This window comes from Terrapene carolina, unplaced genomic scaffold (assembly GCF_002925995.2).
Source record: "Terrapene carolina triunguis isolate 2854851 unplaced genomic scaffold, T_m_triunguis-2.0 Scaffold210, whole genome shotgun sequence".
NCBI classification, from domain to species: Eukaryota; Metazoa; Chordata; order Testudines; family Emydidae; genus Terrapene; species Terrapene triunguis.
Genome location: NW_020664561.1, coordinates 31,285,447 through 31,298,118, shown reverse-complemented (window position 1 = coordinate 31,298,118; position 12,672 = coordinate 31,285,447). Strand labels below are relative to the sequence as shown.

At 38.5% G+C, this 12,672-nt stretch overlaps 1 protein-coding gene across 1 annotated transcript in view; it reads right to left on the bottom strand.

The window, feature by feature from the left end:
- The window catches only part of LOC113407308 (dual specificity protein phosphatase CDC14A-like), a 118,452-nt gene that overhangs the window by 37,716 nt on the left and 68,064 nt on the right, over positions 1-12,672 (bottom strand). Inside the window, exons 6-7 of the mRNA XM_026655659.2 lie at positions 3,158-3,224; positions 1,674-1,736 (exon numbers count right to left, since the gene is read on the bottom strand). Coding sequence (XP_026511444.2) covers positions 1,674-1,736; positions 3,158-3,224 — 130 coding nt within the window. The remainder of the gene's footprint in view (positions 1-1,673; positions 1,737-3,157; positions 3,225-12,672) is intronic.

The window sequence follows — 12,672 nt, the reverse complement described above, 5'->3', positions numbered from 1 at the left end:
TTATTGAATTTCATCTTCAGATCATCAGATACTTCAGATCATTTCTCCAGTTTGTCCAGATCATTTTGAATTATAATCTTATCCTCCAAAGCATTTGCAACACCTCCCAGCTTGTTATTGTCCATAAACTTTATAAGTGTACTATCTATGCCATTATCTAAATAATTGATGAAGATATTGAACAGAACTGATCCCCACTCATTATGCCCTTCCAGCACGACTGTGAACCACCGATAACTACTGTCTGGAAATGGTTTTCCAACCAGTTATGCACCCACCTTATAGTAGTTCCATCTAGGTTGCATTTCCCTAGTTTATGAGAAGGTCATGCGAGACAGTATCCAAAGCTTTACTAAAGTCAAGATATACCACATCTACCACTTACCCCCAACCACAAGGCTTGTTACCCTGTCAAAGAAAGCTATCAGGTTGGTTTGACATGATTTGTTCTTGACAAATCAATGCTGACTGTTACTTATCACCTCATTATCTTCCAGATATTTTCAAATTGATTGCTTTATTATTTGCTGCATTATCTTTCTGGGTACAGAAGTTAAGCTGACTGGTCTGTAATTCCCCTGGTTGTCCTTATTTCACTTTTTATAGATTTGACTTTTCAAAGATAATCACTAATGGCTCAGATATCTCCTCAGTCAGCTCCTTGAGTATTCTAGGATGCATTTCATCAGGCCGTGGTGACTTGAAGTCATCTAACTTATCGAAGTAATTTTTAGCTTGTTCTTTCCCTATTTTAGCCTCTGATCCTACTTCATTTTCACTGGCATTCACTACTTTAGACGTCCAATCATGACCAACCTTCTTGGTGAAAAGTGAAACAAAGAAGTCATTAAGCACCTCTGCCATTTCCACATTTTCTGTTATTGTTCTCCCCCCCTCCCCCCCATTGAGTAATGGGCCTACTTTGTCCTTGGTCTTCCTCTTGCTTCTAATGTAGTTTTAGATAATGTCTCTAACTGTCATCTTATCTCAAATAAATTAAACAGCTTTTTAATGGAGTCACAGAGACCTGTTTAAGTTAAGCACTTCTACAAATCTTTAGACTTATTTTATTTAAGCCTGCTCAACTGCAGCACTACACTTAAAAAGGGACACCAATGCCTCTGTGCTCGCTACATGAATGATTTTTTAAAATATAGCGTTTTCTAGAAATACATACAGTAGTACATCAAAGCACTGGATAAATTTAAGTAAGGTGGCCTTTTTAATAAGCAATCTCCAGAAGAGATTTTGGTATGTATTCAATTTAATATTGAATACACCACTGGTACATATACACCTCTACCCCGATATAACGCGACCCGATATAACACGAATTCGGATATAACACGGTAAAGCAGTGCTCCGGGGGGAGGGGGGGCAGGAGCAGCGCACTCTGGTGGATCAAAGCAAGTTCGATATAACACGGTTTCACCTATAACGCCGATAAGATTTTTTGGCTCCCGAGAACAGCGTTATATCGAGGTAGAGGTGTACCACAGTTTTAACTTATACTACTCATTTACATTGGTCAGAATACAAAAATAAAATCCCAAGTCCAACACTACAACTGATTTCTATTTATGCACGCATTCTAATTCATAGCATATGCCACTGCACATGCAAGTCTAACATACTTTGAGCAAAGCTAGAATTAAATATTAAGATATACAAACCTCATAGTGTTCATATTCATCCACGTCAAATGTCTTAAAATAAAAAAATCCATGCTGAAAGGCCTAAAAAAAAATAAATAATAAAAAATGTTTTTGATAGTTTCTTACATAGGAGATTGATCATAATAGTCTATTGTCAGGCCTTTGTATTTTGTAGCATATTTAAGAATCAACAAAATAAAATTGCCTGAGTTTAAAATTTTTAAAAATCCAAAAGTTTATACTAAGAACATTGAAGCTTGCACATTTGAGCAAATCAGAAAACTCGGAACTTTAAGTAACATTAAGGTACCACCTGCCACCTTAATTCTACCCCCTTATACATATAAGTATGGTACAGGTTTTTTTTGTTTTTGTTTTTTAACTTTTTACTAAGGCAAAGATATAATAAAATGGTAACATACTACATCGTACATTACTTATTCAGGATCAGGTTAATATTCAAAGAAGCTGACTATATATTCTGGTTTGCTACCTGGGGAGTCCTCAAGACCCAAGAGTATCCTACCAGTCCAAAATCAGAAGGTAAATAACCCTCCCAAATATATATATTTGTAATAATCTCACTTTTAGGACAAATCTCCTGATTTTAGGGGGCCTGACTCATGTTTTTTAATTTTTGGTGCTGACAATCCTGTCATGTGTTTTCTAGAAAATACTTATTTCTTCAGTCCCATGCATCATCACTGTACACTGAATCCCTAATAGAAAAGAACACTTACCTATACATTTGACTTTTTTTAAAAACTAATTTCCTCGAGAAGTTTGACACAAAAATTATAAAGTGAAAATCCAGTTTGAAAACCGTAAATTGAAAATGAAGAAATACTCAAGTCAAATTGCTGCATAATGGTACAACAAAAACTAAGCAAGTTATTAAAATTGCATTACCATTTTCCTTTTTCAACAGTTTTGGAAAGTGTGGGAAGCTATATCAAATCATAAAAGTCACTGTTCCAAGAATTTTATTTAGTACAGGTCATAAAGATAATACTTGTAATAAAACTGGATTAAGCACTGTTAAATTTTCTCACCATCATTCACAAATACTGTGTTAAAGATAGTATTTTTGAAATACCAGTTAGATTAAATAATTTTAATTAAATCTTAGTCTATTTTCTCAATAAGTAAGGATACTGACCTCAGTTATTCCTTTGTACCAATTTTTAATTTGAGCCAACAAATTGTTACAGAAACATTTCCACACAGAAGAGGTTTGGTGTACATACAAGTTCCTACACATCATCTGATCTTCAGAAGTCCGTAAAACTCAGGTGGCAGCCAACTAGTAAATTAGTAGTTTAATACTTTCTCCTACTCTCTGCATTTAAAGGAAGTCCTCACGCTTTCAAGTTTTGTGGCAGGGTATGACTCTTTCCCAACAAATTAAAACAAAACAAAACAAAACAAAAACCCACCAGATTTCTAGGTAATTTTTTTTTTAAAGAATCATTGTATTTTACAGTAAGGAGATGTGCTATTACCTTTTTTATTCCCTGCAAGCAATCCAGGATTGTGAGATTGTATGTGCAGTTCCCAAATGAGGCATCCCTAAAAATTTAATACAAATTAACATTAACATGTACCGGACAAAAGTCAGTCAAGAAAAAGCATAATCACAGCAGCATTATTACATCCATTTATTTCATAGTTATTCAATTCTCATGTGAAAGCTCAATCTAGTTAGCAGAAAACATCACTTACAAATATGAATATGCCAAGTATCTTTCCCTACACCGAGTAACTCAATTTCTAGTAACTAATGTTTAAATTATCTTTAAAAAAATAAAATAAAATTATTTCATCTCAGCGGTAATACATTTTCAGGAAGCACACAGTACACTGCTTTGTGATAGATTAATTCTCTTCGTTACATATGCAGCAGTGCTTAGCAGCCTCTCCACCCACACACACACACAAAAGTCTTTACCGCAGCATGTCTTGACAAGAGACAACAATAAACAAATGCATAACAGAAATCAGAAACAAGTCTTAATTTCTGTTTTTAATCAACCCAGATACCCTAAGGAAGAGGGGTGAAGATGACCACCAATTGGCATTTCTTCTGAAATCTATTTCACTTAAATGTGTCACTGAAGATATGGTTAACAATTATCCTGACACACAACGTAACTTTACCAGTATGGCAAAAATGTAGCTCCTCTTAGTGAAATGAAATTATATTCAACATCAAGCCATATATTTAAAAAAAACAACCCCCCAAAAACACAAACACAAAATGAGTATTATTCAAAAGCTACATCGAACACACTCGTAAAAATTGCCAAGCAGAAGTGAAAATATTTTTTTTAACTGTTCAACAGTTTCATGGAACATGTATTTCATAAATGGTTTCCCATCTTAATACTTTGAGACAACTTACTTTTCCATAATGAACTCATAAACAGGAAGAAATAAAAGGCTTTTCAAAATGCAGCCGTAGTTTAACAAATATTTTTCCACAGACATACTGCCAAAACATTAATACAACATGTTCTAACTTGGAAATTTTCACACTATTCATCCTGTAGAACCAAGAGACCATTATAGAAGTGTAGACATGTAGTACATTATTTTTGCATTATGAGCACATAAATGCATCCCTAATTTGCATATGCAACGCTCAATTTGATGTATTGATTTTTATCTTAATTGACAGCAATACATGAAGGCAGGGGTAAGGAAGGAATTTGGTCCACTACTTATTTTACTAAATTAATGTTTCTGTCTATCTGTTAGTTATCTGTAATTTTGTAATGTTGCATGACTTAGAGCACTCGGGGCAACCAACTGTCAGAAAAAAAAATGGGAACTACAAATAACCTTGCCACATTCAGAGCTAAACCCATCTCTTTCCCACAGTAATATCCTCATTGTCCAGCCACACTGAAGAACGACAGGAGGCACTGGATGTGGTTTAATTGGGTGGCAACTTTATTCACTTAAAATATCTATTGTACAGTGCAGGTCATCATTGCTTCCTTAATCATTTCCACATAATCCTCAACCAAGTCCAGCTACTGCATTGCTGGGACTCTCGTAAGAGAGTTAAGGGGGCTAGAAAAAAAGGGGGGCTGGCTCCCCCTTGTACCAGACTTAGGACCCACAAAACTCCGCTTCCTCATCTCCCTTAGGGATGTTTTCCTTTACATCATTTTCCAATCTATTTTATCCAATTACCAAGTCCCTTCCATAATGACACTACACTCTAAACCCTCTTCCCCCACCCCAAACCCGCAGTGGGGAAAATGAAAAACTCACCCCTTGGCCAATCTGCAGCGGGGGAAATTTTTTTTTCCTCCAGTCCCTGAGGAAAAAGGGGCAAGTAGTATAATGCCCACTGTGGGTCATGAAGGAACCCAGGTTTTTTTTTCAGATTTCATGGGTGGCGCTGTGGGTGCTGCCAGCCTGATCCAGGTAAAAGATAGCTTCTCTGGGACTAATCAGGGTATAAATGCCCCAACTTCCAGTCAGCTGGAAGGCCAGTGGACCTTCCCTGCCCCACAATAATCACCTGGGTCAGCCGCTTCCTGCTCCTACCTGCTTCTGGGTAAACTTTTCCCCTACCTCTCCTGCTGGTACCAATAACAACCCCTTTTCTTCCAACCTGCCAAACAAGGACCCCACTGCATACAGCTTTGGTAAGCACATTCTCCTAGGCTCATTCTCATAAGGGATTATAAAGGAAGTAACCATTTGCCTCAGCCATACTTGCACCAGGTCAATATAATTGATTGATATAAATGTCTCAAATCAGAACCTCCATAGTTAGGTAAGATGAAAAATTTAGGAGAAACATTTAGGCATGGTCTACACTTACCCCCCAAGTCGAAGTAAGGTACGCAAATTCAGCTACGTGAATAACGTAGCTGAATTCGACATACCTTACTTCGAACTTACCGCGGTTCAGACGCGGTCCACACGCGGCAGGCAGGCTCCCCGTCGACTCCGTGGTACTCCTCTCGTTGAGCTGGAGTACCGCAGTCGACGGTGAGCACTTCCTGGTTCGATTTATCGCGTCCAGACCAGACGTGATAAATCGAACCCGGAACTTCGATCCCCAGCCGTCGAACTACCCGGTAAGTATAGACCAGCCCTTAGATACTTCAGGACAGCATTAACTGCCTGACGTTAGATGATCTTCCCTACAGACAGGTTGTTCCCTAACTGTTCACCGAAGAGGACTTTCACAACCTTTTCTGAATCATAGGGCTGGAAGGGACCTCGAGAGGTCATCTAATCCTGTCCTCTGCACTCATGGCAGGACTAAGTATTATCTGGACCATCCCTGACAAGTGTTTGTCTAACCTGCTGTTAAAAATCTCCAAGGATGGAGATTCCACAACCTCTTTAGGCAATTTATTCTAGTGCTTAACCACCCTGACAGTTAGGAAGTTTTTCTACTAATGTCCAACCTAAACCGCCTTTGCTGCAATTTAAGCCCATTGCCTCTTGTCCTATCCTCAGAGGTTAAGAACAATAATTTTCCTCCCTCCTCTTTGTAACAATCTTTTATGTACTCGAAAACTCTTATGTCCCCTCTCAGTCTTCTCTTTTCCAGACTACACAAACCCATTTTTTTCTATCTTCCCTCATAGGTCATTTTTTCTAGACCTTTAATCATTTTTGTTGCTCTTCTCTGGACTTTCTCCAATTTGTCCACATCTTTCCTGAAACGTGGTGCCCCAACTGGACACAATACTCCAGCTGAGGCCTAATCAGCACGGAGTAGAGCGTTAGAATTACTTCCTGTGTCTTACTTACAACACTCCTGCTAATACATCCCAGAATTATGTTAGCTTTTTTGGCAACAGTGTTACCCTGCTGACTCATATTTAGCTTATCGTCCACTACAAACCCCAGATCCCTTTCCGCAGTACTCCTTCCTAGGCAGTCGTTTCCCATTTTGTATGTGTGCAACTGATTGTTCCTTCCGAAGTGGAATACTTTGCATTTGTCCACCCCACCATCAACCTCAGCCTGGATCAGTCCACACAAGAGATCCACTTCCTGGACACTACAGTGCAAATAAGTGATGGTCACATAAACACCACCCTGTACCGGAAACCTACTGACCGCTATACTTACCTACATGCCTCCAGCTTCCATCCAGGACACACCACACGATCCATTGTCTACAGTCAAGCTCTAAGATACAACCGCATTTGCTCCAATCCCTCAGACAGAGACAAACACCTACAAGATCTCTATCAAGCGTTCTTAAAACTACAATACCCACCTGGGGAAGTGAGGAAACAGACTGAGACGGGTACCCAGAAGTCACCTACTACAAGACAAACCCAACAAGGAAAATAACAGAACACCACTGGCCATCACGTACAGCTCCCAGCTAAAACCTCTCCAACACATCATCAACAATCTACAACCTATCCTGGAAAACGATCCCCCCACTCTCACAGGCCTTGGGAGGCAGGCCAGTCCTTGCTTACAGACAGCCCCGCCCAACCTGAAGCAAATACTCACAAGCAACTACACACCACACCACAGAAACACTAACCTAGGAACCAATCCCTGTAACAAACCCTTCTCTGTCCCCAAATCTACTCTAGCGACACCATCATAGGACCCAACCATGCCATCAGGGGCTCATTCACCTGCACATCTACTAATTTGATATATACCATCATGTGCCAGCAATGTCCCTCTGCCATATACATTGGCCAAACCGGACAGTCTCTACGTAAAAGGATAAATGGACACAAATCAGACATCAGGAATGGTAACATACAAAAGCCAGTAGGAGAACACTTCAATCTCCCTGGACATTCAATAACAGATTTAAAAGTAGCCATTCTTCACCAAAAAAACTTCAAAATCAGACTTCAAAGAAAAACTGCTGAGCTACAATTCATTTGCAAACTTAATACCATCAATTTGGGCTTGAATAGGGACTGGGAGTGGCTGGCTCACTACAAAAGCAATTTTCCCTCTCTTGGTATTGACATAAGAATAAGAATATAAGAATGGCCCTACTGGGGCCAAAGGTCCATCTAGCCCAGTATCCTGTCTTCCGACAGTGGCCAGTGCCAGGTGCTCCAGAGGGAATGAACAGATCCTTCCCTTGTCGCTCATTCCCACCTTCTGCAATCAGAGGCTAGGGACACCATTCCTGCCATCCTGGCTAATAGCCACTGATGGACTTATCCTTCATGAATTTATCTAGTTCTTTTTTGAACCCTGTTATGGTCTTGGCCTTCACAACATCCTCTGGCAAGGAGTTCCACAGGTTGACTGTGCATTGTGTGAAGAAATGCTTCCTTTTACTGTTTTAAACCTGCTGTCTATTAATTTAATTTGGTGTTATGAGAAGTAGTAAACAACACTTCCTTATCTACTTTCTCTACACCAGTCATGATTTTATAGACCTCAATCAAATCTCCCCTTAGCCCTGTCTTTTCCAAGCTGAAGAGTCCCAGTCTTATTAATCTCTCCTCATACGGAAGCTGTGCCATACCCCTAATCATTTTTTTTGGCTCCTTTCTGAACCTTTTCCAATTCCAATATATCTTTTTTGAGATGGGGCGACCACATCTGCACACAGTATTCAAGATGTGGGTGTACCATGGATTTATAGAGAGGCAACATGATATTTTCCATCCTATTTTCTAACCCCTTCTTAATTATTCCCAGCATTCTGTTCGCTTTTTTGACTGCCGCTGCACATTGAGTGGATGTTTTCAGAGAACTATCCAGTGGCAACAGCTAATTTAGACCCCATCGTTTTATATCTAAACATTTTAACTGACACTTCCTCATCAATTATTGGGAGTGGACAACATCCACCCTGACTAAATTGGCCTTCAACATTGGTTCTCCACTTGTAAGGTAACTCACTTCTCTTCATGTACCAATATATATTTATGCCTGTATCTGTAATTTTCACTCCATGCATCTTAAGTGGTGGGTTTTTTAACCCACAAAAGCTTACGCACAAATAAATCTGTTAGTCTTTAAGGTGCCACCGGACTCATTGTTTTTGTGGATACAGACTAACACGGCTACCCCCTGATACTTGCATTTGTCATTATTGAATTTCATCCTATTTACTTCAGACCATTTCTCCAGTTTGTCCAGATCATTTTGAATTATAATTCTATCCTCTAAAGCACTTGCAACCCCTCCCACCTTGGTATCGTCTGCAAATTTTATAAGTGTACTCTCTATACCATTATCTAAATCATTGATGAAGATATTGACCAGAACTGATCCCTGCGGGCTCCCACTCGTTATGCCCTTCCAGCATGACTGTGAACCATTGATAACTATTCTCTGGGAATGGTTTTCCAACCAGTTATGCACCCACCTTATAGTAGCTCCATCTAGGTTGCATTTCCCTAGTTTGTGTACTAGTCTCTGCTTGAGACAGAATAACTGATTAGAAAGACCTCTGGTCTGTCTTATCTGGTTAGGCAATTCCTATGGTCCTATTAAGCCAGATGTGTCAGAAAATACAGAACAAAAACAGTTAAAGCAAGCCTTGATTGCACATCATAATACAGTGTAGCTTCCCTTTTTAGCTGGCTACTATTTTATATATACACATTTTCATGTTTTAAGAGAAGAAGAATATGTATTCTGACCAGAAGGAAATATATTTAGTTGCAAATATAATGGCATGTGTTATCTTTGGGGAAAAGTTTACTAAAGAAAAGTAAAAATGACAGACTGCTTTGTGCTGCATTTCAAGTGAGTTACTTTTTATGTTTAACTTCATATTTATCACTAGATTATAAAAAGCGTGTTTATTTGAAATAAGTTTTAGCATGGAAAAAACTGAATTTGAATAATTTCATTGTTACATTAAAAATATTTAATTATAACAATCATTTAAAAATTTTAAGCTTTCAAGTTTTCTCGATAAAAATCAAAATATCTCTCGATAAGCTTCAAAATACACAGAAAATAATGAATTCTGTTATATAAAAGGAGATACAATTTTGATGGGGCTAAAATGCATAAAAAAGTAGTTTGGAGAAGATAAACACAAGTGTATTTTAGTATTATGTCTATTGAGAGACAGAATGAGTAGGAACATACATATGGATATATCAAGAAAAAATCCCTGAACAGAGCAGCGGTAACGGAAAATGTATTATACATGGAGAAGGTAATGAAGCGGCAAAGCTATGAGAAAAGGACAAAGTGTTTTTGTAAAGCGTTTACAGAACTATGTAATGAGTGGTGGTGATTAGACTTGTTTTGTATGAGTTATTATACTACAAATTGTGCACACGACTTTTTTTTATTTTACTTTTATTCCAAAACATTCAGTTACAAATAGCATATAATTCTGGCTGTATTAGTATGTATACAATAACCAACTATTCCTCCAGCTGATAAGCCATCAGATACTGTGGCAGAGGCACTGAATTAATGCTTTATTTTTAAGAATCCATTGTGCATGAAGGAAGTGTCATGACAGCTGATTTAGCTAACTGTAGAAACCCAAATAATTTGCCTGTTACATTTTAATGCCTCGATGAATATAAAAATTTGCTTTATCTCATTACTTATGTCAGCTCACATAAAAGTCAATAGCTCTTGTATATTTGTAGATGAAATGCATGCAGTAATGAAATGTGACAACTGAGCAAGTTTAACGAAGTTACTTTTCTTCGTTTCATTTTACAAAACTTATTATCCTATCAACATAAGCAAAAACATATTTTCAAACAATAGTTGCATGAGGGTAGATTTTCATTAACTACAACTAAAGCACCATGCTCAATCTAAAGATTCAATTCCTAAACAAAGTCATAAGAGAGTGTTCACAGGAATAAAATGTTTAATTACTCACAGCATTTCTTCAGCCTGACAATGAAATGGTGAGAAAAAAAGAGAACAGGAGAAAACTAGGATCAAAGATCAAAATGGAGAGAGCAAAACTAATAGGCACCATGCATCTCATACCTGTGACAGGGGAGGAACACCAAGCAATCCTGTCAGAAAACAGGAATTGGAATATTTCCTGTTTTTCATACACACGATAAGGGGAGATATAAATTATCTGCCTTCTTAACAACCCAGACAAGCAGAGGCAGCAGTGAAAAGTATGAACTCTGGAGAGCTACCTGTACTATGGATAGATAAAAAAAATCATGAAGCCACCTCCCTATTAACTAAATAACCACACACTGTCAATTATTTCTATTAAATGCTATTAGAAGATGCATTTTAAAATACATAATGAGTATAGCTCTGTACAGGGATAACTGCTGTCTCTGTGTTTCAATTTTTATAGAAATAAAAAAATTGTCCATTTGGAACTTGGAAATCTTTTACTTGAAACCATCAATTTATTTAGACAAATTGATAAATGAAAGGAATGGCTTAATGGTCTAAATCACAGGATGAAAATAACCAGCTTCCCTGGAACATAAATTTCAGATCCCAACAGGGTCAACCCATCCTTCTCCTTTTGAGACAACTTAGGTAAGCTGAGTACCAAGCAACTCTGTGGGAATCTTCCAGACGTAATCTTAACGACAGAAATCCTGAATGCTCTCATGGACTTTAAAGATTCTGAGGCAGTTTTCATGAAAAATGAAACTGGACAGTGCAACTTGAATGTCTATTTCTATCTAAAAATGTTCCATTGTTACAAGTAACAAGATGATTAATCGAAAGATTACAGAAAAAATATTTTCTCTGTTGTTTCAGTTAGTTTACCTTGTATATTTGACCGTGTTCTTCTTACAGGCAAATTTGGAGCAACTTGAGGCATTCCATATGCACTGTCAGCACCAAATCCTGAGCATAAAGTATTTTGACTTTGTGTGAAGAGTCATAATCTCACAAAGATTTCAGTCACTCGTATTCAAAAGCAGCACTGTATGCTCTTTGGCCATATTGCCTAGAAGGACAAAAACACCCCTGCACACAGTGCTCTGAAACACTCCATTGATACATGAAGTGCATGCCCTCTGATCCTAGCTGGCACCACCTGTGGGACCACCCCACAGATTTCTGGATGCACATGATTGAGCCAGATTTGGGAACTTCACTGCATGAAACCTGGTGCAGTGCTCTCAAGTCTGGTCACTCTGGCTGGTGCAGTGGTCCTTAGTAGACTGTGAATATTCGTTGATTTCTGTGTAGTCCGTTTTACTGTTTTGTTGATGACCCACTGCACTTCCTGTCCCATGCACTAACGTAATATCATTGCTGGTAAATACTGATCGGGGGAGCTAGCTTGTATGCTTTTCCCCTGGTTCTGCAAGAACGCATTCACCAGTAACAGTAGCAGCAGAGATGAAAACTAAACAGAGAGGAAGGCATATGTATAGAAAGTATATAGGGAAAGAGAAGGCAGGCATGTGGACAAATGAGAAGAAGGATAAGAGTATATCTCAAGTAGGTATCGTGGAATTACTCCTGGGCCCATTCCAAATATCAGCAAGAAAGTAGAAAAACCTGTGTTTAAAATATTTTAAAAGAATTTTTTTAAAAGAAGTTTCAGGGCATGCTATTTAAAGATGTTTTGTCACAATTTAATTATTCAAAAATAAGTCAATTTTAAAAAAATGCAAGCTTTCCAGCATCTATTATTTTTGTTGGGTTTTTTTAGGCCATTATCTTGCAAACACTCAGGGCTGGTCTATACTTAGCCGCTAGTTCGGCGGCTGGGGATCGAACTTCCGGGTTCGATTTATCGCGTCTGGTCTGGACGCGATAAATCGAACCAGGAAGTGCTCGCCGTCGACTGCGGTACTCCATCTCAACAAGAGGAGTACCGCGGAGTCGACGGGGAGCCTGCCTGCCCCGTGTGGACCGCGTCTGAACCGCGGTAAGTTCGAAGTAAGGTATGTCGACTTCAGCTACGTTATTCAGCTGTAGACCAGGCCTTAGTTTCATGCTTAACATAAAACTAAACACCCACAAACGTTTTCAGACTTAAGGCCTTATTTTTATTCTGATGGACCCAATAAAGATTGGGACTAGTTGTTAATACAATGTATAGCCGGTGCTACCAGCCCTG